This window comes from Rattus rattus, chromosome 8, assembly GCF_011064425.1.
Source record: "Rattus rattus isolate New Zealand chromosome 8, Rrattus_CSIRO_v1, whole genome shotgun sequence".
In the NCBI taxonomy this organism is placed as follows: Eukaryota; Metazoa; Chordata; class Mammalia; order Rodentia; family Muridae; genus Rattus; species Rattus rattus.
In genome coordinates, this window is record NC_046161.1 from 42,887,546 (window position 1) to 42,911,049 (window position 23,504).

At 43.0% G+C, this 23,504-nt stretch overlaps 1 protein-coding gene across 1 annotated transcript; it reads left to right on the plus strand.

Annotated features, from left to right (window-relative positions):
• Positions 1 to 1,117: 1,117 nt before the first annotated feature.
• Positions 1,118 to 16,573, plus strand: LOC116906964 (NXPE family member 4-like). Its single transcript, XM_032909885.1, is given in 8 exon segments — positions 1,118 to 1,313; positions 10,859 to 11,446; positions 11,448 to 11,495; positions 11,497 to 11,536; positions 11,539 to 11,593; positions 12,068 to 12,147; positions 13,588 to 13,788; positions 15,081 to 16,573. Coding segments are annotated over 8 exon segments (1,641 nt in total). The 5' UTR covers positions 1,118 to 1,220; the 3' UTR covers positions 15,617 to 16,573.
• Positions 16,574 to 23,504: the final 6,931 nt, after the last annotated feature.

Here is a 23,504-nt window from a genome sequence, read left to right on the forward strand (position 1 = left end):
ATCAGAACAAGAACACAAGTCCAGTTGGATTGGAACGTATGACTCCGTCCTCCTCTTGGTCTGACGTATGATCACTACTACTGTTTTCCCTGTATTATATTTGAGGCAGTTCCCCTTCACTTCCTGTGTTTGCACAGTGTGTACTGCTCACAGGATAATGTGCGTTTTAATCTTGGTAACTGAGGTCTTCGCAGCGAAGCTCAGACAGAGACAGGTTCAACTCCCCATAGGATTCTTTACTGTCTGCTTGTCAGACTTAAACCCCCTGACGGTTCAGTCCAGTGTGACCACTCTTTGTGCTGTGCAGAGTATTCTGTCCCTCATTCCAGCCTCTGCTTGACTCGGTCACTGCAGTTTGTCAACCAGATTCCTGCTTAGGGTGAAGAAGGGCAGGACTCCCACTGAGAAGTAGCCCATTCCCTATACCCTGCAGCTTGCACCTGCCATATGTTTTGGTGCAGGAAGGCTGTATGCTGGTAGGCACTCTACTGGCCACAGACGCAGACTCTCTACCAAGCTCACCCAGTTTCTTGAAATGAGACCAAAACGAGCCTTTATATTAAAGGTATGACAATTACTGGGGTTGGGAGGGGAGAGTATCCATTCCTGGTTGCTAAATCCTTTGGTGTATAAATTGCGATCCAGGGCAGAGGGTGCTTCTAAGAAGAAAGTTTCAAGAAGTAGGAAGTTTTGTAAGGGTGGTATTCAAGTAAAGTGATAAGGATTTTTTTTTTTTTTTTTTTTTACAATCCTGGGCTGACATCCACCATCTATATGCTGACCTTTATCTCAACCCAGGTTATGTAAAGTAATTCTTAAGGTTGAGCGGTGCCAGAAAAATTGGCAGTGTGGGAAAAGGATCATATGAAGGCTGGTGGACTAGCTTCTACTAGAAGTTCATGAGGTTCTTAGAGTCAATATTTATAAAGTCCATAAAGTTGCAGAGCCTGGACAAGCCACTTAGATGACAGGGTCCTGCCTACTTCCGTTCTTGGTGTCTGTGCTGATGGTAGGCTCCAAGCTGATAACTAATGGAGTGGCTGCAGCCGGGTGGTGGTGGCGAGGAATGGGGAGAGCCGGGAGGGCCAAGATGTTTCCTTGAAATAATTTAAGCGAGGGGCAAAATAACCAGGGTCCCGGAGTGTGTTAAACTTTTGTGTGATTTACTTCCTGTTTCGCTTTGTGGTAAGCTTCTGTAATTGTCTTGTAGGAGTTAAACCATGAAAATGATGGCCAGTCGTAAGTCACTGTGGGTGCTGCTGTTTATAGTGATCTTCTGGATCTCTTTTACCGTTTTCAGAAACCCCATGAAGGTAGGAGTTGATCTCTTTTTCTGTTTTGCTTGATATGGCGTGCCTAGGAACTGACGCGGCTCACCATGGTTAACACAGCAATGTCTGAGGAGAGGGCCTTACAAACCTTCGTGTGTAAGCTGGGACCCAAAGTAGAGGGTCCCCTCTCACAGACAGGAAATCATGAGGGATAGAAAGCTTTATAAGACAATCATTCTTGTGTCTGTGTCTCTCTGTGTGTGTCTGTGTGACTGTGTGTGTCTATGTGTGTCTGTGTATGTATCTGTGTGTCTGTGTGTGTCTATGTGTGTCTGTGTGTGTGTGTATCTGTGTGTCTGTCTGTGTATCCGTGTGTGTCTGTGTGTCTATGTGTCTCTGTGTGTCTGTGTATTTGTGTGTGTGTCTTTGTATCTGTATATGTGTCTGTGTATGTCTGTGTGTATGCCTGTGTGTATCTGTGTGTGTATGTGTTTCTGTGTGTGTCTCTGTGTGTGTCTGTGTATCTATATGTGTGTCTGTATATGTCTGCATGTGTCTGTGTGTGTGTCTGTGTGTGTGTGTGTGTGTCTGTGTATCTGTGTGTGTCTGTGTATCTGTGTGTGTCTGTGTATCTGTGTGTATCTGTGTATCTGTATGTGTGTCTGTGTATGTCTGTGTGTATGCCTGTGTGTATCTGTGTGTGTCTGTGTATCTGTGTGTGTGTGTGTTTCTGTGTGTGTGTCTATGTATCTGTATGTGTGTCTGTGTATGTCTCTGTGTGTCTGTGTGTGTATCTATATATGTGTGTATATCTGTATGTGTCTGTGTGTGTATCTGTGTATCTGTGTGTGTGTCTGTGTATCTGTGTATGTGTGTCTGTGTCTGTGTGTCTATGTGTGTCTGTGTGTGTCTATGTGTGTCTGTGTGTGTGTCTGTCTGTGTATGTCTGTGTGTGTCTCTGTGTATGTGTCTGTGTATCTGTGTGTGTGTCTGTGTATCTGTGTGTGTGTCTATGTGTCTGTGTGTATGTGTATCTATATATGTCTGTATGTGTATCTGTGTGTATCTGTCTGTGTGTGTGTATCTGTGTGTGTGTGTCTGTGTGTGTGTGTATGTGTGTGTGTGCTTGCACAGACCCATGCTGCTTGCATGTGAATGTGTTACTGTAACACAACATCCCCACCCTGTGTTTGCACCTGCTTTAAGGAAGCATCTGGAGAAGAGAATATATGTTCATTTCTATGTAATGAGGTGGGCCTGCCTCTTAAACACTGTGAATAATTGTGAATGGCAAATGCTTTCCCACTCCAGTACCAGGCCATCTAAATATCTGTTCAAACGTGTATGTGCTGTTTCTGACCTGGCAGCTGTATTTGTAAGGCTTGTGTTTCGGGTGCTGCTGTTGGCTTTGTTGCTGTTCCTGTTTGATTTCCCTCTTCCACGGGTTGCTTCTTGGCTTTGGAGTTGAGGTTTTGCTGGTGGTGGCTAATCGCTTTTATGTGTTTGTTTGTTTGTTTGCAAGGTTTTGTTTGTTTGTTTCTTTTTTCTTTTCTTTTTTCAGAGCTGGGGACCGAACCCAGGGCCTTGCGCTTGCTAGGCAAGCGCTCTACCACTGAGCTAAATCCCCAACCTGATTGTTTTTTTTTTTTTTTTTTTTGGTTCTTTTTTTTGGAGCTGGGACCCGAACAGGGCCTTGCGCTTCCCTAGGCTAAAGCGCTCCTAACCCTGAGCTAAACCCCAACCCCTGATTGTTTTTTGATACATAGTTTTGCTCTGTAGCACAGGTTAGCCCTTCTCTTGCTGTACAGCTCCAGCCGAGCTCACACTTGCAGTTCTCCTGCTTCAGCTCTCACTGCTCCTAAGGAACTATCTTATTAAAAAATATTTTTGTTCGTAGTTTATCATTATTATCTACACAATAATTAGGCTCATGCAAATTAATTTGGCCTCACCAAAGATTCTGATTAGTGATTGATGACCATGATCCATTATCATTACTTCATTTGGCATGTTTGAATATTTTTTTATTAACTTGAGTATTTCTTATATACATTTGAGTGTTATTCCTCTCCCGGTTTCGGGCAAACATTCCCCTAATCCCTCCCCTCCCCCCTTCTTTATGGGTGTTCCCCTCCCCATCCTCTCCCCCTTGCCGCCCTCCCCCCAACAGTCTAGTTCACTGGGGGTTCAGTCTTAGCAGGACCCAGGGCTTCCCCTTCCACTGGTGATCTTACTAGGCTATTCATTGCTACCTATGAGGTTGGAGCCCAGGGTCAGTCCATGTATAGTCTTTAGGTAGTGGCTTAGTCCCCGGAAGCTCTGGTTGCTTGGCATTGTTGTACATATGGGGTCTCGAGCCCCTTCAAGCTCTTCCAGTTCTTTCTCTGATTCCTTCAATGGGGGTCCTATTCTCAGTTCAGTGGTTTGCTGCTGGCATTCGCCTCTGTATTTGCTGTATTCTGGCTGTGTCTCTCAGGAGAGATCTACATCCAGCACCTGTTGGCCTGCACTTCTTTGCTTCATCCATCTTGTCTAATTGGATGGCTGTATATGTATGGGCCACATGTGGGGCAGGCTCTGAATGGGTGTTCCTTCTGTGTCTGTCTTAATCTTTGCCTCTCTATTCCCTGCCAAGGGTATTCTTGTTCCCCTTTTAAAGAAGGAGTGAAGGATTCACATTTTGATCATCCATCTTGAGTTTCATGTGTTCTATGCATCTAGGGTAATTCAAGCATTTGGGCTAATAGCCACTTATCAATGAGTGCATACCATGTGTGTTTTTCTGTGATTGGGATACCTCACTCAGGATGATATTTTCCAGTTCCAACCATTTGTCTATGAATTTCATAAAGGCATTGTTTTTGATAGCTGATTTAATATTCCATTGTGTAGATGTACCACATTTTCTGTATCCATTCCTCTGTTGAAGGACATCTGGGTTCTTTCCAGCTTCTGGTTATTATAAATAAGGCTGCTATGAACATAGCAGAGCACGTGTCTTTTTTATATGTTGGGGCATCTTTTGGGTATATGCCCAAGAGAGGTATAGCTGGATCCTCAGGTAGTTCAATGTCCAATTTTCTGAAGAACCTCCAGACTGATTTCCAGAATGGTTTTACCAGTCTGCAATCCCACTAACAATGGAGGAGTGTTACTCTTTCTCCACATCCTCACCAGCTTTTGCTGTCACCTGAGTTTTTGATCTTAGCCATTCTCACTGGTGTGAGGTGAAATCTCAGGGTTGTTTTGATTTGCATTTCCCTGATGACTAAAGATGTTGAACATTTCTTTAGGTGTTTCTCAGCCATTCGGCATTTCTCAGCTGTGAATTCTTTGTTTAGTTCTGAACCCCATTTTTTAATAGGGTTATTTGTCTCCCTGCGGTTTAACATCTTGAGTTCTTTGTAAATTTTGGATATAAGCCCTCTATCTGTTGTAGGATTGATAAAGATCTTTTCCCAATCTGTTGGTTGCCGTTTTGTCCTAACCACAGTGTCCTTTGCCTTACAGAAGCTTTGCAGTTTTATGAGATCCCATTTATCAATTCTTGATCTTAGAGCATAAGCCATTGGTGTTTTGTTCAGGAAATTTTTTCCAGTGCCCATGTGTTCCAGATGCTTCCCTAGTTTTTCTTCTATTAGTTTGAGTGTATCTGGTTTGATGTGGAGGTCCTTGATCCACTTGGACTTAAGCTTTGTACAGGGTGATAAGCATGGATCGATCTGCATTCTTCTACATGTTGACCTCCAGTTGAACCAGCACCATTTGCTGAAAATGCTATCTTTTTCCATTTGATGGTTTTGGCTCCTTTGTCAAAAATCAAGTGACCATAGGTGTGTGGGTTCATTTCTGGGTCTTCAATTCTATTCCATTGGTCTATCTGTCTGTCTCTGTACCAATACCATGCAGTTTTTATCACTATTGCTCTGTAATACTGCTTGAGTTCAGGGATAGTGATTCCCCCTGAAGTCCTTTTATTGTTGAGAATAGTTTTAGCTATCCTGGGTTTTTTGTTATTCCAGATGAATTTGCAAATTGTTCTGTCTAACTCTTTGAAGAATTGGATTGGTATTTTAATGGGGATTGCATTGAATCTGTAGATCGCTTTTGGTAAAATGGCCATTTTTACTATATTAATCCTGCCAATCCATGAGCATGGGAGATCTTTCCATCTTCTGAGGTCTTCTTCAATTTCTTTCTTCAGAGTCTTGAAGTTCTTAATGTACAAATCTTTTACTTGCTTGGTTAAAGTCACACCGAGGTACTTTATATTGTTTGGGTCTATTATGAAGGGTGTCGTTTCCCTAATTTCTTTCTCGGCTTGTTTCTCTTTTGTGTAGAGGAAGGCTACTGATTTATTTGAGTTAATTTTATACCCAGCCACTTTGCTGAAGTTGTTTATCAGCTTTAGTAGTTCTCTGGTGGAACTTTTGGGATCACTTAAATATACTATCACATCATCTGCAAATAGTGATATTTTGACTTCTTCTTTACCAATCTGTATCCCCTTGATTTCCTTTTGTTGTCTGATTGCTCTGGCTAGAACTTCAAGAACTATATTGAATAAGTAGGGAGAGAGTGGGCAGCCTTGTTTAGTCCCTGATTTTAGTGGGATTGCTTCAAGTTTCTCTCCATTTAGTTTAATGTTAGCAACTGGTTTGCTGTATTTGGCTTTTACTATGTTTAGGTATGGGCCTTGAATTCCTATTCTTTCCAGGACTTTTATCCTGAAGGGGTGTTGAATTTTGTCAAATGCTTTCTCAGCATCTAATGAAATGATCATGTAGTTTTGTTCTTTCAGTTTGTTTATATAATGGATCACGTTGATGGTTTTCCGTATATTAAACCATCCCTGCATGCCTGGGATGAAGCCTACTTGATCATGGTGGATGATTGTTTTGATGTGCTCTTGGATTAGGTTTGCCAGAATTTTATTGAGTATTTTTTAAATCGATATTCATAAGGGAAATTGGTCTGAAGTTCTCTTTCTTTGTTGGGTCTTTTTGTGGTTTAGGTATAAGAGTAATTGTGGCTTATAGAAGGAATTCGGTAGTGCTCCATCTGTTTCAATTTTGTTGAATAGTTTGGATAATATTGGTATGAGGTCTTCTATGAAGGTCTGATAGAATTCTGCACTGAACCCGTCTGGACCTGGGCTCTTTTGGTTGGGAGACCTTTAATGACTGCTTCTATTTCCTTAGGAGTTATGGGGTTGTTTAACTGGTTTATCTGTTCCTGATTTAACTTCGGTACCTGGTATCTGTCTAGGAAATTGTCCATTTCCTGCAGATTTTCAAGTTTTGTTGAATATAGGCTTTTATAGTAAGATCTGATGATTTTTTTAATTTCCTCTGAATCTGTAGTTATGTCTCCCTTTTCATTTCTGATTTTGTTAATTTGGATACACTCTCTGTGTCCTCTCGTTAATCTGGCTAAGGGTTTATCTATCTTGTTGATTTTCTCAAAGAACCAACTTTTGGTTCTGTTGATTCTTTCTATGGTCCTTTTGTTTCTACTTGGTTGATTTCAGCTCTGAGTTTGATTATTTCCTGCCTTCTCTCCTCCTGGGTGTATTTGCTTCTTTTTGTTCTAGAGCTTTTAGGTGTGCTGTCAAGCTGGTGGACATATGTTCTCTCCTGTTTCTTTCTGCAGGCACTCAGTGCTATGAGTTTTCCTCTTAGCACAGCTTTCATTGTGTCCCATAAGTTTGGGTATGTTGTACCTTCATTTTCATTAAATTCTAAAAAGTCTTTAATTTCTTTCTTTATTTCTTCCTTGACCAGGTTATCGTTGAGTAGAGCATTGTTCAACTTCCACATATATGTGGGCGTTCTTCCCTTATTGTTATTGAAGACCAGCTTTAGGCCATGGTGGTCTGATAGCACGCATGGGATTATTTCTATCTTTCTGTACCTGTTGAGGCCCGTTTTTTGACCAATTATATGGTCAATTTTGGAGAAAGTACCATGAGGAGCTGAGAAGAATGTATATCCTTTTGCTTTAGGATAGAATGTTCTATGAATATCTGTTAAGTCCATTTGGTTCATGACTTCTCTTAGTCTGTCTATGTCTCTGTTTAATTTCTGTTTCCATGATCTGTCCATTGATGAGAGTGGGGTGTTGAAATCTCCTACTATTATTGTGTGAGGTGCAATGTGTGTTTTGAGCTTTAGTAAGGTTTCTTTTACGTATGTAGGTGCCCTTGTATTTGGGGCATAGATATTTAGGATTGAGAGTTCATCTTGGTGGATTTTTCCTTTGATGAATATGAAGTGTCCTTCCTTATCTTTTTTGATGACTTTTAGTTGAAAATTGATTTTATTTTATATTAGAATGGCTACTCCAGCTTGCTTCTTCTGACCATTTGCTTGGAAAGTTGTTTTCCAGCCTTTCACTCTGAGGTAGTGTCTGTCTTTGTCTCTGAGGTGTGTTTCCTGTAGGCAGCAGAATGCAGGGTCCTCATTGGGTATCCAGTTTGTTAATCTATGTCTTTTTATTGGGGAGTTGAGACCATTGATGTTGAGAGATATTAAGGGATAGTGATTATTGCTTCCTGTTATATTCATATTTGGTTGTGAGGTTATGTTTGTGTGCTTTTTCTTTTCTTTGTTTTGTTAAGACAATTAGTTTCTTGCTTTTTCTAGGGTGTAACTTGCCTCCTTATTTTTTTTCTTTTTTTTTTTCTTTCTTTTTTTTTTGGAGCTGGGGACCAAACCCAGGGCCTTGCGCTTGCTAGGCAAGCGCTCTATCACTGAGCTAAATCCCCAACCCCGATTGCCTTTTATTATTATTATTATGTTGGGCTTTACCATTTATTATCCTTTGTAGCACTGGATTTGTAGAAAGATATTGTTTAAATTTGGTTTTGTCATGGGATATCTTGGTTTCTCCATCTATGTTAATTGAGAGTTTTGCAGGATACAGTAACCTGGGCTGGCATTTGTGTTCTCTTAGGGTCTGTATGACATCTGTCCAGGATCTTCTGGCTTTCATAGTCTCTGTGAAAAGTCTGGTGTGATTCTGATAGGTCTGCCTTTATATGTTACTTGACCTTTTTCCTTACTGCTTTTAATATTCTTTCTTTATTTTGTGCATGTGGTGTTTTGACTATTATGTGTCGGGAGGTGTTTCTTTTCTGGTCCAATCTGTTTGGAGTTCTGTAGGCTTCTTGTATGCCTATGGGTATCCCTTTTTTTAGGTTAGGGAAGTTTTCTTCTATGTTTTTGTTGAAGATATTTACTGGTCCTTTGAGCTGGGAGTCTTCACTCTCTTCTATACCTATTATCCTTAGGTTTGATCTTCTCATTGAGTCCTGGATTTCCTGTATGTTTTGGACCAGTAGCTTTTTCTGCTTTACATTATCTTTGACAGTTGAGTCGATGATTTCTATGGAATCTTCTGCTCCTGAGATTCTCTCTTCTATCTCTTGTATTCTGTTGGTGATGCTTGTATCTACGGCTCCTTGTCTCTTCCTTTGGTTTTCTATATCCAAGGTTGTTTCCATGTGTTCTTTCTTGATTGCTTCTATTTCCATTTTTAATTCCTTCAACTGTTTGTGTTTTCCTGGAATTCTTTTCAGGGATTTTTGTGACTCCTCTCTATGGGCTTCTACTTGTTTATTTATGTTTTCCTGGAATTCTTTCAGGGATTTTTGGGATTCCTCTCTGTAGGCTTCTACTTGTTTATTTATGTTTTCCTGTGTTTCTCTAAGGGAGTTCTTCATGTCTTTCTTGAAGTCCTCCAGCATCATGATCAAATATGATTTTGAAACTAGATCTTGCTTTTCTGGTGTGTTTGGATATTCCGTGTTTGCTTTGGTGGGAGGATTGGGCTCCGATGGTGCCATGTAGTCTTGGTTTCTGTTGCTTGGGTTCCTGCGCTTGCCTCTTGCCATCAGATTATCTCTAGTGTTACTTTGTTCTGCTATTTCTGACAGTGGCTAGACTGTCCTATAAGCCTGTGTGTCAGGAGTGCTATAGACCTGTTTTCCTGTTTTCTTTCAGCCAGTTATGGGGACAAAGTGTTCTGCTTTCGGGCGTGTAGTTTTTCCTATCTACAGGTCTTCAGCTGTTCCTGTGGGCCTGTGTCTTGAGTTCACCAGGCAGGTCGCTTGGAGCAGGAAGGTTTGTCTTGCCTGTGGTCCCGAGGCTCAAGTTTGCTCGTGGGGTGTTGCTTATGAGCTCTCCGCAGGGCCAGCAACCAGGAAGATCTGCTGCCCTTTCCGGGAGCTTCTGTGCACCAGGGTTCCAGATGGCGTTTGGTGTTTTCCTCTGGCGTCAGAGATGTGGGTAGTGTAGTCTCTTCTGGTTTCCCAGGCATGTCTTCCTCTCTGAAGGTTTAGCTCTCCCTCCCATGGGATTTGGGTGCAGAGAGCTGTTTATCTGGTCAGTCCCTTCAGGTTCCAGCGGTGTCTCAGACGCAGCGGATTTGCTGCTCCTGTGCCCTTATCCAAGGGAACCCAGAGGCCGTATACAGTTTCCTCTTGGGCCAGGGATGTGGGCAGGGGTGGGCAGTGTTGGTGGTCTCTCCCGCTCTGCAGTCTCAGGAGTGCCCACCTGTCTCGGCAGTGAGCTCTCTCTCCCACGGGGTTTGGGAGCAGTGAGCTGGAGGCAGGGAGTGCGAATGTTTGAATATTTTTAAATATCTTTTCAAACAATAGAGACAGTCCCAATAAGTATCTGCCATGTGCACAATGCTTCTCTAATGTCCCCATATGTCCTAGTTAGGATTTCTATTACTGTGAAGAAACACCATGACCATAGGCAAGCTGAAGAAGAAAGAGTTTATTGGGCTTCCACATCCACATCATAGTCCATCACTGAAGGGAGTGAGGGCAGGAACCTGGAGTCAGGAGCTGATGCAGAGGCCATGGAGGGATGCTGCTTACTGGCTTGCTCACACGGCTTCTTTAGCTTCCTTTCTTATAGAACTCAGGACCGCCAGCCCAGAGATCATTCCACCCACCATGGGCTGAGCCCTTCTCCACCAATCACTAATCACGAAAATGCCCTACAGGCTTGTGTACAGCCTGATCTTGTGGAAGCATTTCCTCAACTGAGCTCCCTCCTCTCTGATAACTATAGCTTGTGTCAAGTTGACATAAAATTATCCAGCATGCTGTGTCATTCCATAATCCTCACAACAACCATTCAAAGAACCTGACAGTTGGTTGGTAAAACAGATTCACAGTTATGTGAGTGCAGGGCCCATGGAGGCCAGAGATGGTGTCAGATCTCCTGGAGTTGGAGTTACAGGTAGTTGTTAGCCATGGGGGATTGAACTCAGGTTCTCTTTAGGAGCAACAAGAACTCTTGATTGCCAAGAAATCTTGGCAGCCTCCCATCATCTGATTCTAGATATTTGGGGTTGAATGGGTTTTCCAAAATAAGTCATTGGAAACCAGAGTAATAATGACCATTTTTAAACAAAGCTGCCTGCGTGTAAAATATATATGACTATAAAATATCAGGTATATGATTTCTAGACCTCTTCTTGGTCTATAGAAGACAAAAGTTAACCTACCAAAACTTGTTATGTTAAATGCCAACTTTTTTCTTTGTTCTCTATTCTATTTCCTGCCCATTCAGCTATGGGCTGTGTTTAAGCTGCCTGCATCCTTCAATCAATGGAACTTGATCATGAAATCCTCATGCCCTAAAGTGCCTCTCAATCCATCAGTTTCACCAACAGAGACAGAGCTGAGAATCAGGGAGATCCTAGAGAAACTAAACAAACAGATCCCTCCCAGACCCTTCGCCCACCTCAACAACACCACAAGTGCCACACACAGCACAGCCACCATCCTCAACCCTCAGGATACATACTGTGTAGGGGACCAGCTGGACGTCCTGGTAGAGGCTAGAGACCACCTAAGAAACAGGAAAGGGTATGGTGGGGACTTCCTGAGGGCCAGGATGTCCTCTCCAGCCCTGAAGGCAGGCGCTTCCGGAAAAGTGACAGACTTCAACAATGGCACCTACCTTGTCAGCTTCACTCTGTTCTGGGAGGGCCAGGTCTCCCTGTCTATCCTGCTCATGCACCCCAGTGAAGGGGTGTCAGCTCTCTGGAGAGCAAGGAACCAGGGTTACGACAGAATCATCTTCTCAGGCCATTTTGTCAGTGGCGCTTCTCAGGTCCACACCGATTGTGCCCTGGTTCTAAATTCAAGTGTCGAAGCTATGTCAGTATCTGGATGCACAGGACCAAGAAGCTTTCTACTGTGTGGAAGCCTCCAAATGTGCCCAAAGCGGCCATCACCCAAATGCATTCAAGAACAAGGACATTTCTTATCTTAGCCAGCAGGAAAGGAGCCTCTTTGAAAGGTAAATATCATTTCACATTACCAAGAAGGGGAAATGGTAATCTAGCCTGCAGGGAATGTATTTCAAGCACATTAACTTAGGGACTCTGTAAGATGAGCCCTTAGAGAAGGGACCAAGGCATTCATTTAGAGTTAGTGTTCACTGTCCAGGAGATCTCAGTCTTTTAGAATAAGTAATCCTAATCGACAAACCCAAAACATGGGTTGAGTAAAGATGAAAAGAATGAGAAATATCTATATGTGTGTGTTCTAATTCATTCTGGGTCTCCATACCCTCCCTTGCACACATACTCTGGGTCCCTGTCCCCTATGGACTAAGAAATGAGTAAACGGAACCTTACTAAGTGGCCTGAAATTCTAGATGGGAAAATTGGATTATCCCTGAGAACTCACAGAAGGACTAGCTGGTCTGAGATCTGGATCTTTGCCTGAGTTGAAGCCACCGTAGATTAATTTCTGTATTTGTCTCTTTAAGGTCAAATATAGCTGTGGAGATTATGGGAAAATCCAACGTGATTAGTGTCTCCAAATGCAACAGTAAGTGGTTCTGTGATGGTGGGGAGTGATTGTCACTGGAGCCATTTCAAGGTCCCTCCTTCTCTTTCTGTTGGACTTGGTCCCTGTTTCAGTTCTTGTAAGGCAGGCCAAGGCACAAAGTCCATTAGTGAATGAGTGAGTGGGATCACTAGAATCTTACGTAGGTGTTTTCGCAGCCACGCCTGTCAGCAATCTACTCCTCAGGTTGAAGGTCACCTGCCCATCTCACGCCAGAACCTTCAGAGGGTAAAACTCTCTTCTAAGCCTTTACCTACTTCCTTATCCTCCCCTACCATCTTCACATCCTCCCCAGGGATATCACTTAAGATGTCTCCAATGTGACATCTAGTGCCCTACTAATACCAACTACCATTCTTCTCTCAGTTGTTGAAGACATTTTTCTTTAACAAGGAAGAACTTCCACATGTGTATCCACTACTTCTTCTTGCATTGTGTCTTCACTCTGAGCAGCTCACAAACCCCACCTAAAATGACTTCAGGCAGCAGTATCTTTGTCTCTCTAGGCTCACCATGTAAAGCTTGCTAATTGCTAAGACAGTTTTCCACTGAAAAACTTTCCATTGAAGGAAAGTGTATTTCTGATTGCAGAAGTGATGTGTAGTACTCAACCGGCATGCACAAAGCCCAAGGCTGGACCTCCAGCACCACATAAACACACAGCTGTGATTGTCAGACTCTGGAAGTGGAGGCAGGAAGCATTCAGCTACATAGCAAGAAGGCAAGCCTAGGCTACATTAGAGCCTGTCTCAAAGACATACAGAGACAGACTTACAGAGGAAAAGAGAGAGAGAAGGTGTTAAGACACAAGCCTTTTGGAGTGATGAATAATTGTAACCCCAAACATGCCACTTCACCATCCTAGCACCCCAGTCTCTTCATTACCCAGTGACTACAGTTGAAAATATGGTCCTTCTTGGCCCACTGGGCTACTTACTCTCCAGAACACAGCTATTGTCAATGTACATTGGCCAATTTCTAAGCCAAGTTCGTCCTGCCTTTATCTCAAAGAGTGCATACTTGAATGATGACATTTTAGACACTGCGAACATGTGACAATCTCTGAAGCAAAGTGAACTAAAATGGTAGAGGTAAAATCTTTATGCATTCGCCTATACAAGAATTGATGAAGTCGGTCTCATGTCAAGGCTAACAAACACTTAAATGTTACTTTATAAGGTCCTTTGTATTCTGAGAGGAAAAAAAAACCCATGTAGTTTCATGATAAACACTAATGGGTATCAATTAGGAGACACACAGCAGAGGAAAGTTTACTGAGAATAAGTACTCCATTATAAAAATACTGTAATAAGCTTTCTATTGTCACCACCACCTTGCATGCCTATCCAAAGGGTTCTTTGAAGAAGATGGAAGGCACTTAATAAACACAGATGAACTGGTGTTTTAGAAGACCCTATCTTCCTGATCCCTTGGCAGAAGCCGTTCCAGTGAAGAAGAAATGCAAGTTTGGGATGGCATCTGCAATCCCTACTGGGCATGTCTGGAAAAACACATGGAATCCGGCCTCCTGCAGTCTGGCTCCAATCAAAATGAAAGACTGCCTGAGAGGAAAACTCGTCCATCTAATGGGTGATTCCACAATGCGCCAGTGGATGGAGTACTTCAAAAGCAAAATCAACAGTATGTCTCAGGATAAGCTATTCCCCTCTTTTTCAGAAACTATGTTTCCATTTCATGGGGGGGTGGGTGGAATACAGGAAGTCCTCTTCTTTACCACAGTTGTTAGCCACACACCAGCAGTACTATTCACGAAGTGTTACTCTCACCCCCTAGAACAATGCTCATTAACCCCAGTGTTTGTTCGGAATGAGATAAAGTAAAGGATAGAGTATTTAAGACGCTGCCTAGCACTCCAACACATAGGAAGTAGCCAGAAAGCATCAGCAATTGGAACTCTGATCACATTAGTATAGGGTTGGGGGCTAGACTCTTGCTGTAAGAACCCTAATTTCAGTGCTGTGTTCACGAAGACAAGATTTATCAGAATGCCCTATCCCACCCGAGCTAAACCACATATTAAATCATCACTTCCTGCTTCCGGCATGTCTCTTTTGCAGCCTCAGTCATTGGCTGAGGCCTTCCATCCCAGCCCTTCCCTGCTAAGACAGAGCACGACACACAGCACCGTGGTCGCGCACTGCATATTTTCTCAGAGGCTGTACCAGCAGAACAGCTCACCCTGCTGTTCCGATGAGGCTCTGGTTGGCGCCTTGAAACATAGTGGGACTTTGTCTTGCCCTGTTGACACTGCACTTATTTTGTTATTTTCAGAGGTGTCTGGATTATTTTCCTCAAGAACTGAAAGGGGGAGGGGGGTGCTTGTTCAGTCACAAACTGTAATCTTGGGTAATCTGACATCTTGTCCTTACTTTCTTTCCTATAGCGAAAGAAAGTACCTTCGAGGCGAACGGCTGCATAGATCTAAACGAATGCTTTGTAAGGGCCTCACAAATGAGGCTCACAATTCCTGTCACTCGTGTACATGAGATACTTGGTGCTATTCCATTCGAAGTTCCCACAGAAGAGCATAGAATACAGCCTTAGATTCCTAAAGTCATCACAGGGGTTTGCTTAGATTCTTTTTTGCACACATCAATAGCCTTCCCTCTGTATCCTCAGGTAAGGTGAGCGCAGTTAGCAAGTCCTCCACAACACAGCATGTACACAACTGTTCATATCCAGGGACCAAATTCAATGCCAAAGCAACTCCCTATACAATTCAATCAGAACGATTGAAGAAGGGCAAAGCACACCACATCATAAAATACTTTCAATCCTTAGAGTAATTTTCAAAGCCACCCCTTAGTCAGATATAGGACTTGAAAGGCCAACTCTTTTCTCCTGTGTTTGTGTCTAGTTGATCTCCATAACTGTATTCTCCTTTTGTTTTGGAACTGCCTGTTTGCTGACAGCGCTGAGGTCGGTGGACCTGCACGAGACTGGAAGACTGCAGCACCAACTTGCCGTGGACTTGGATGAGAAAATCAACATCCAGTGGCAGAAACATGGTTTCCCTCTTATCGGGTCATTGGTGTACTCTGTCAAAGAAATAGAGAACACTGCACGGATAATTGACAGAATCGGAGGAGAGAAAAACACAGTCATTGTCTTTTCTCTGGGCCAGCATTTCAGACCTTTTCCCATTGATGTTTTTATCCGAAGGGCCCTCAGTGTTCACAGAGCTCTTCAGCGTCTTCTCCTGAGAAGCCCGGACACCCTGGTGGTCCTCAAAACAGAAAACACCAGGGAGTTGAATAACGACATGGAGAGGTTTAGTGACTTCCATGGTTACACCCAGTATCTTGCCTTAAAGAATATCTTCCAGGATCTCCGTGTGGGTGTCATTGATGCCTGGGATATGACAATTGCATATGGCACAAACGATGTCCATCCACCAGAGGAGGTAGTTAGAAGTGAAATTAATATATTCTTAAACTATATTTGCTAGCAAACACATAACTTTGAAAGTCGCTCATTGAACTTAAAAGAGACAGTGAGTCCTACAGCCGTGCCAAGTGCCGAGATATCCCAGTTAATCCAAGGACATAATCTGTATTATGGTCCATGTGGTCCATCCAGTTCAGTGTAATAAGGCATTCCTATGCCGACCTTCTGCTCAAAATTGAATATGAAAAGAATCAATGAAAGGTCCAATTTTTTATTAGAGCCGCATTGCTCTGTGTCCGTTGGAAGTTAGGATTCCTGGGGGGAAAACCTTCTCCTTGTTGCTGTGGATTCAGAACAATGAAGTAATTTTGATAAAATTCTTAAAGGGCCTTTGACTCAATTTGTAAACATCTTGTTGATAATTTTTATATCCATGTTTATGGGGAAAATTGATCTGTACCTTTTCTTTCTTGGTCATGTCTCAGAGTTTGGCATCAGGCCAATGCAGACTTCGAAAAAACTGACTTGGGTAGTGTTCCTCCTGGTTGTGATTTGTGGAAGGTTGTGAGAAGTTGTTTTGATTAGATTTTCTTTAAAAGTTCCATGGTACTCAACACTTAATCTGTCCAGGTCTGGGCTTCCTTTTGGAGAGAGACTTTTAATAACTCGCTTCGATCTTGTTGCTTGTTACAGATCTGTTTAAATTGTTTCTATTTTCTAGATTTAACTTTGATAGGCCAAATACATTTAGAAATTTATCTTTCTTCTAGGTTTTCCAGCTTTTTTGGATAAAAGATTTTGAATAAATGAAAACAAAAACGCACAGAAACACCACCATGAAACCTGATATTTTGTACACTAATTTTAGAACAAATAAAAATAAAATTTCAAAATGAAAACATATTAAAAATAAGAATGAATAATGCAAAATATTTTAGTTATCTTACTTTTATATGGTAAATACAAAACTATAGTTTGTCTTTCATAAATATATTATAAATTATATTTTTCTATTTCCTTTTTGTGTTTATTTGTTGTTTGTTTCTCAAGACAGGGTTTCTCTGTGTAGCCCTGACTGTCCCGGAACTTACTCTATAGAACCAGGCTGACCTTGAATGCAGAGATCCGCCTGCCTCTGGCTCCCAAATGCTGGGATTAAAGGTGTGCCCCTCCACTGCCTGGCTATATCTTTTGTGTTCCTATACTATCTTTATTTGGAGCGTGGATATATGCCAGTGTATATGTGGGGGTCAGAGAATAATGTTTATGGGTCAGTTCTGTCCTCCCACCATGTTGGTCCCAATAATTGAACTCAGGTTATCAGGCTCACTGACCCTTTTAAAAAGAAGAAAGGTGTTTAAAGAGATGGCTCAGAGGTTACTTGTTGCTCTCCCAGAGGACCCAGGATCGATTTCCAGCACACTCATGGTGGTTCAATTCCCATGAATGTTGCAGGATATTTGATCACACTGTGGATGCCAGCAGTGTGCTTGATACTGGGGGGAAAAGAAACCCGATTCTAGTGTGGTGTGGCCCTGCCCTTATTACATACCTTTAATCCCTCTGGCTGGAATGCAGACAGGACCTTAGTACACGCCTTTAATCCCAAACAAGACAGGTAATGCTGGTTTGTAGAAGGAAGCACCCATGCCTGAAAGTGATGTCTAGTTGATGAACCACAGAAAGATGTGACACAATAGGACATGTCCAACCTCACGGGAAGAGAGGAAATGGTAGCTACTTAAGAGAGCAGTGCAGAGGCAGAGAGAGAAGGAGGCAGTTTTAACAGGGCAGCTGTGCAGAGACAAGTTACAGAGAGAGAGGGAGAACAAGCTAGACACAGGTGAAAACAGAATGAGCCAGAGAGTGAGAAAGAGAAAGATTAGGATGCATTGCCAAAGTTAGTGTGAAGCCAAGCAGAGCAATTCAGGAGCAGCTGAGAGAGAAGTCGGACTGAATCCATTATAATGGAGAGGAGTTCGAATCAGAACAACTGAGTTAGTTGACCAGCCAGCAAGAGTTCAGAAAAAGCTAGGGAGGGGTGAACTTATTCAATAATAAGTCTCACAGGATGAAAACATTCTAGGCCTAGATGAGATTGGACCAGGCCTAGGTTAGCAGATGGAGGCAGTAAGCCTCTGAGACAACAAGTACCTCAGGAGAATAAAAGTTCTTACCACACAGGGGACCTGATACTCTCCTCTGGCTTCCCTAGGCCCCAGGCATGCACATGATACACAGACGTAAATGCAGGCAAAACCCCAGTCCACATAAAAATGTGAATGAAACCACTTTGCTTGCAATCGAGGGTTATATTAAGATGGCATATCACCTTGGTGAGGGACTTACAGAAGAACTCATTGAACAAAGAGTCTCATGTCTTATTCTACCGCTAACTACCAGTTCCAGGTGATTTTTTACATGCTAGGTTATCCCACAGAGTCATAGACTAGCAGACGAATAAATGACGTTCCAGCATCTGAAAAGCTCTGACTCTACTCTGCCATAGGAACTCTCTCCATGAGATTCCAGTTGAATCTGTAGTCTCAGCATCCAGGTACAGGAGTGACAGAATGAGACACAGTGGGCTAGCATTCCAAGACTTTGACCCTGCTATGAGCCATAATTTTAAGACTTTGGGTAAGTCAGGTCGCCTTCGTAGGCCTTGGCTTTCCAAATGAAGGAATTACCCTAAGATTTGCAATCACAAAGCTTTGTTCTGTGTAGCTGTGGTTGGTCCTTGGGACACTGTTTAGAGATGCAGGGGACAGGAGGTGGTGCTGGTAGGCTGAGAACAGGCTCCACTGTGCCTCTTCAGCCAAAGTATCAGGCACTGTTACCTTGAAAGACCCCCGGAGTGGGGAGACCCTCACTCAAGTCTCGGGATGACGCAACCCCCCAAGAACTCACACAAGACCGTCCTTGTTGTAATCACATGAGGTTTATCGATAGCAACCAGTGCACTGGGGCCGAGACTCGTATCCCACGCAGGGGCAGTGGAGTTCGACCCCGAGAGGCTGGGAGAAGAAGTATTTAAAGGGAGAAACCACAACCCAAGGGGGTAGGGATGGCGTCATAGAATAACAGTGAAAAATCACAAGGAAGAACTCTCTGTCTCCCAAGATTGTTTCCTAGGAGAAGCTGTCTCTTACTTCTCAGATTGTTTAACTTCATGGTCCGCTAGTTCTTAGGAGAAGTTGTTTCCTGCTTTTCAAGATTGTTCTCTAAGATTTATGGTCAGCTAGTTTCTGGGAGAAAGCTGTTGAGCTGGCCAATGTAATTATCCATTCTATAGCCCTAGGAGAGGCTTCTTGGAACATACAATTCTGGGGCCTAACCTGTTTTCTTTTTCTGCTCTAAACTTTGTGTCTAGGGGGGCAACTTTAAAACTTTTATCTTTTGGGGCTGGGGATTTAGCTCAGGGGTAGAGCGCTTACCTAGGAAGCGCAAGGCCCTGGGTTCGGTCCCCAGCCCCAAAAAAAAAAACCAAAAAAAAAAAAAAAAAAAAACTTTTATCTTTTAACCTGTGCTGTTCTTCTGGGTAAGCCTTGGTTTGAAAATGCAGTTCTGTACCTTGATACACTTTGAAATCTATTTCGATTACTTACAATCAACAGCATTGATTACCACCACCTACGTATTAAGTATTCGTTTGGACAGCTGGATAAGTCAATGGAACTTTCATCAAGTCCTTCAATACTATATTCTTTAACTCTGCACCTATTCACTGAGCCTCACAAACTCCAGGGCTTTGACCTACTTTCGCTGTACCTGAGAGAAAGCACGTACAACATCTTGAGTCTGCGTATCCTATATTAAGGATTAAGGGGAAGATAAAATACATTCTTTGTATATCTGCCAGGAGATCATTATTCACAGTACACTACATAGTGTCCGCTGGGAGGAGGGTAGTGTCGATAGCACTTACTAAGGCCCTAACATACTTCTCTGATCTTTGGAGATATTGTGAGGTCTGGAGAGATGGCTCAGCAGTTATCAGTACTAAGTATTGTTACAGAAGACCTAGTTCAGCTTCCAACCCCCATACCAGGCCTCTCCCAACTGCCTATAACTCTAGTTCTGGTTGATCTAACTCCCTCTTCTAAGAACGACTGCACACACATGGTGCACACAAACACATAAATAAAATGTCTTTATTTTTTTTTTAAAAAAAATGGCACTTGAAATATCTATAATCAAGACTTTACCAATTAATGAAGGGATGGGGTAATTAGCCGAAAAGATAAAAAAAATTATGTAATGATTAAAAGCAAAACACCATGTCATACTCTGGTGCATGACCCCCATACTCTTGAGTATCTAATCAGCACAAGTTGGACTCAGTGAGTTTATTTTTTTTTTTTTTTTGGTTCTTTTTTTTCGGAGCTGGGGATCGAACCCAGGGCCTTGCGCTTCCTAGGCAAGCGCCCTACCACTGAGCTAAATCCCCAACCCCGAGTTTATTTTTTTTTAAAAAAATTTTAAAAAGGCATGAAGCTAGGAAGTGGTGGGGTGGGTCAGGGAGCAGTTAGGGGGAGAGTAGAGATGAATATGACCAAAACACATGTATATATGTATGAGTTAATAAAAATAGTACTGTTATACACACACACACACACACACACACACGTGTATAAAGCACATATTATAGTGTGATAGAGTGCTATGTAGTGTTGACAAACAAGTTAGTGTCTTGGAGAAGATTTCAGGGAGGATGGGAAAGAGGCAGCCAACAGAGAAATGGTGAAGAGAGATGGCAGGGAAGGAGGAAGCCTCCCTGGTACCTAACTTCTGCAGCACACTAAGAACTGACAGACGAGGACTGTCCACTAGTGTCATAGTGGCATGACTATATGGCCACCAACAGTTTACTCATTAGACTTAAGACCTACTCCTGACACTATGAGCCAAGGCTAGACCTGTGGCTAGGGAGAGCAGAGGTCCCATAAAAAGGAACAAAAAGGTTCAGTGACATCACCTCAACTCCATTTCATCTTCAGGATCCTAAGCAAGGTTTAAGTCTATATGGAGGACAAAGAGTGTGCATAGTTAAGCAGTCCCAGTCAAAGCAAGCACCATTATCTGGGCATCAGTGTCTCATGCAAAGTGGCCCGGATGAGCTGTCAGAACGGTGTAAGATCCTTTTCTAGAAGATGCTCTCTTTCTTTGGCTGACACCATCTTTCCTTATTCCAGCACGAGGTTTCTGGAAAATGCCTACTTCTTGAGAGCATTTGTTGCAAAAGGAAAACACAAGAGTCTCTTTAGAATGCTTGCATCCCTGCCAGGATCACCGGAACTTTTCCTTCTAAAATGTTGTTCCTACCCAGAGACGGCTGGTGGTATCAGACTGTCTCACAAGGAGGGAAACCGAGTCTCTGCAGAGGGTAGTGGTGACTGCAGACACTTGCCCAATCACAGTCGTTAGAACTGGTGACTGTGAATGTGGTCCAACACTCAGTCATAAATGAAAGACTTAATCAGAGACTTCCAACTCCTAAGAAATATGGCAGGAGAGAAGTGAGCTGGAGTCACTTGGGGGCATGGAAATCCTTCTGCCAGCCGCCTATACCAGAACAAACCAGAAGATACAGGTTGTTGGAGGAGATATTTTTTTTTTTTAAAGTTCAGTTGGGCAATTGCGGTAGAATTTATCTGCCTTGCAGAAAAGCATTTCCACTTTCTAAAAGGGACGTCATCTCGAGAAACCTTAAGGGGTGATGAGTGGAAGATCCTTTGCTTTGAGAAGTTCTCTTTTATTTTATTTTATCTTTAAGAGCATGGTATAATTATATTCTCTCTCCCTTCCCTTCCTCCCTCCAGACCATCCCATATATTCCCCCTTGCTCTTTTTCAAATGTGTGGCTTTTTTTAAAATTAGGTGCTATCATGTTGCTCATACATGATTTCCAGGGCTGATCATTTGGAATTGGATAACCAATTGGAAATGCCGTTTTCCCCACTCCCGGCATTTCTGAGTTGCCTGTGTTTCTTTCTGTAGGTTTTGGGCCTGGTGGGCATATTTTCTGTGGCGTGTTCCTTGGCGCCTTCCTTGTTCAGTTCACATTTGAGCAGTCATGTTGGTGTAGCGTTTGACATTTCTAGGAGACACGAGCTCACAGAAAACTCCCTGAGCCTCAGGACGGAGGATCTGTGCTGTAGATGTATCCACTGGGACTGGGCTCCACAGCTATGCATTTTGATTTGGCTGTGGTTTTCTGTAATGGTCTCCATTTGTGACAGAAAGAAGTTCTTTGGGTTGTTTTGCATTTTTTCTATAAGAGGTGAGGACTACCCTTACCTATGGATATAAGGACAAATGTCAGGAGTTATCCTGTCTTCATAAAGTAGTGGTTGTAGGCTCTCCTCCAAGGTCCACGACTTCACCAGCATTGAGTCCTTAGCTTGGTTTCTGGTATCCGGCATGACTTCCTTCTTGCTGAGAGGGTTCGAGTCCAGTTAGAGAGCCGCTGGTTACTGCCAAGGTATGTATGCCGCTACTGTACCGTTGGAATCCTTGTACCACCACACTGATTGCTGTTGTGGTTCACAACATCGATGAGTAGGAGTGTTGATTGCTTCCCTCCTTTGGAAGATTGCAAAGAGTTTTCTGCTACTATAAAAGCTAGACTTCCTCAAGAAAGAAACATGCAGGTTAGTTCCAGCACAGGGGCTTCGGAAGTGTATGGTGGCTTTAGCAATAGGGATTTCCCTCCACCTCAGGGGAATGACCAGGGACAATAGTAATAGGCTGTCTGTTTTGAGAGCCTCTTGGACAGCCCTGAGCGAGCTTCTTGTGTCTGGGATTGGAGTTTTTATTAGGGTGGTCTTCAGCTCTTGGAGGGAGCCATGTCAGCCCAAGTGAGGAAACTTAAACTACATATATTTTTTTCTTTTTTTTTTGGAGCTGGGGACGGAACCCAGGGCCTTGCGCTCGCTAGGCAAGCGCTCTACTGCTGAGCTAAATCCCCAACCCCTACATATTTTTTTAGTTACATTTCAAATGTTATCCCCTTTCCAGGTTTCCCATCCGTAAACCCCCTATCCCATTCCCCCGCCCACTGCTTCGATAAGGGTGTTCCTCCACCCACCTCTTCCCACCTCCCAGCCTTGACATTCCCCTACACTTTTCCATTGAGCCTTGGCAGGACCAAGGGCCTCTCCTCCCGTTGTTACATACATAATTACACAGATTATACAGACCTTTTAAAATAGTAGTTAATGGCCTATTTTCTTACAACTTCCTCGGACACTTTTATTGTTATTTTACTGTCCCTTCTCCTCCTCCTATGTTTAATTTTTGGAGATGATCTGCAGTCCCTCACTCAAACACAAACTCTGACTCAGACGTGACTCGGTGACTGCAAACGACTGATAGTACTAGATAAAATCTAGGAGGAATGCCTTTGGGACAAAACAAAGCCTCTCAGGCAACAAAGTGCAGAAGGAAGCGGAAAAGGAGGTTAAAGGCACTGTTTCCTCAGGCTCTGTTTGCAGTACTCTCTCTGGTAGTTAGCAAAGCAATACACAAACAGCGGTGGGAAAATAAAAGTTATTCACTCTTGAAGTGAACCCAGAGCCTCCTGTCTCTGTCTACATTACCTTCCTTCCTAGGTCCCTGTGGTGCTCAAGGCTGCACTGGCCTCGGCACTTTTCTCCTGGTCCATTCCCTTAAGACCACCACCACCCCTTTCCCACTCTCTGGATTCTCCCAGAAGTCTTTTGAAGGGCTTACAGTGCCGAGACTAGCTCTATCCTTTTTGTTGAAATTCTCCTTCAACCCAGACCTCGACTGTGTCCCCGGGGACGCTGAGACTAAGTTAGACCCTCACCAATCCCAGCTGCTTGGTGAAAACCAATACCAGCTAGCAGATGGCTTCCTTTTGTCCATAAACAGGAGAATTAAAAGAGCTCAGAGCAAACAAAAGCAAAGTTCATTGACAAGCATTA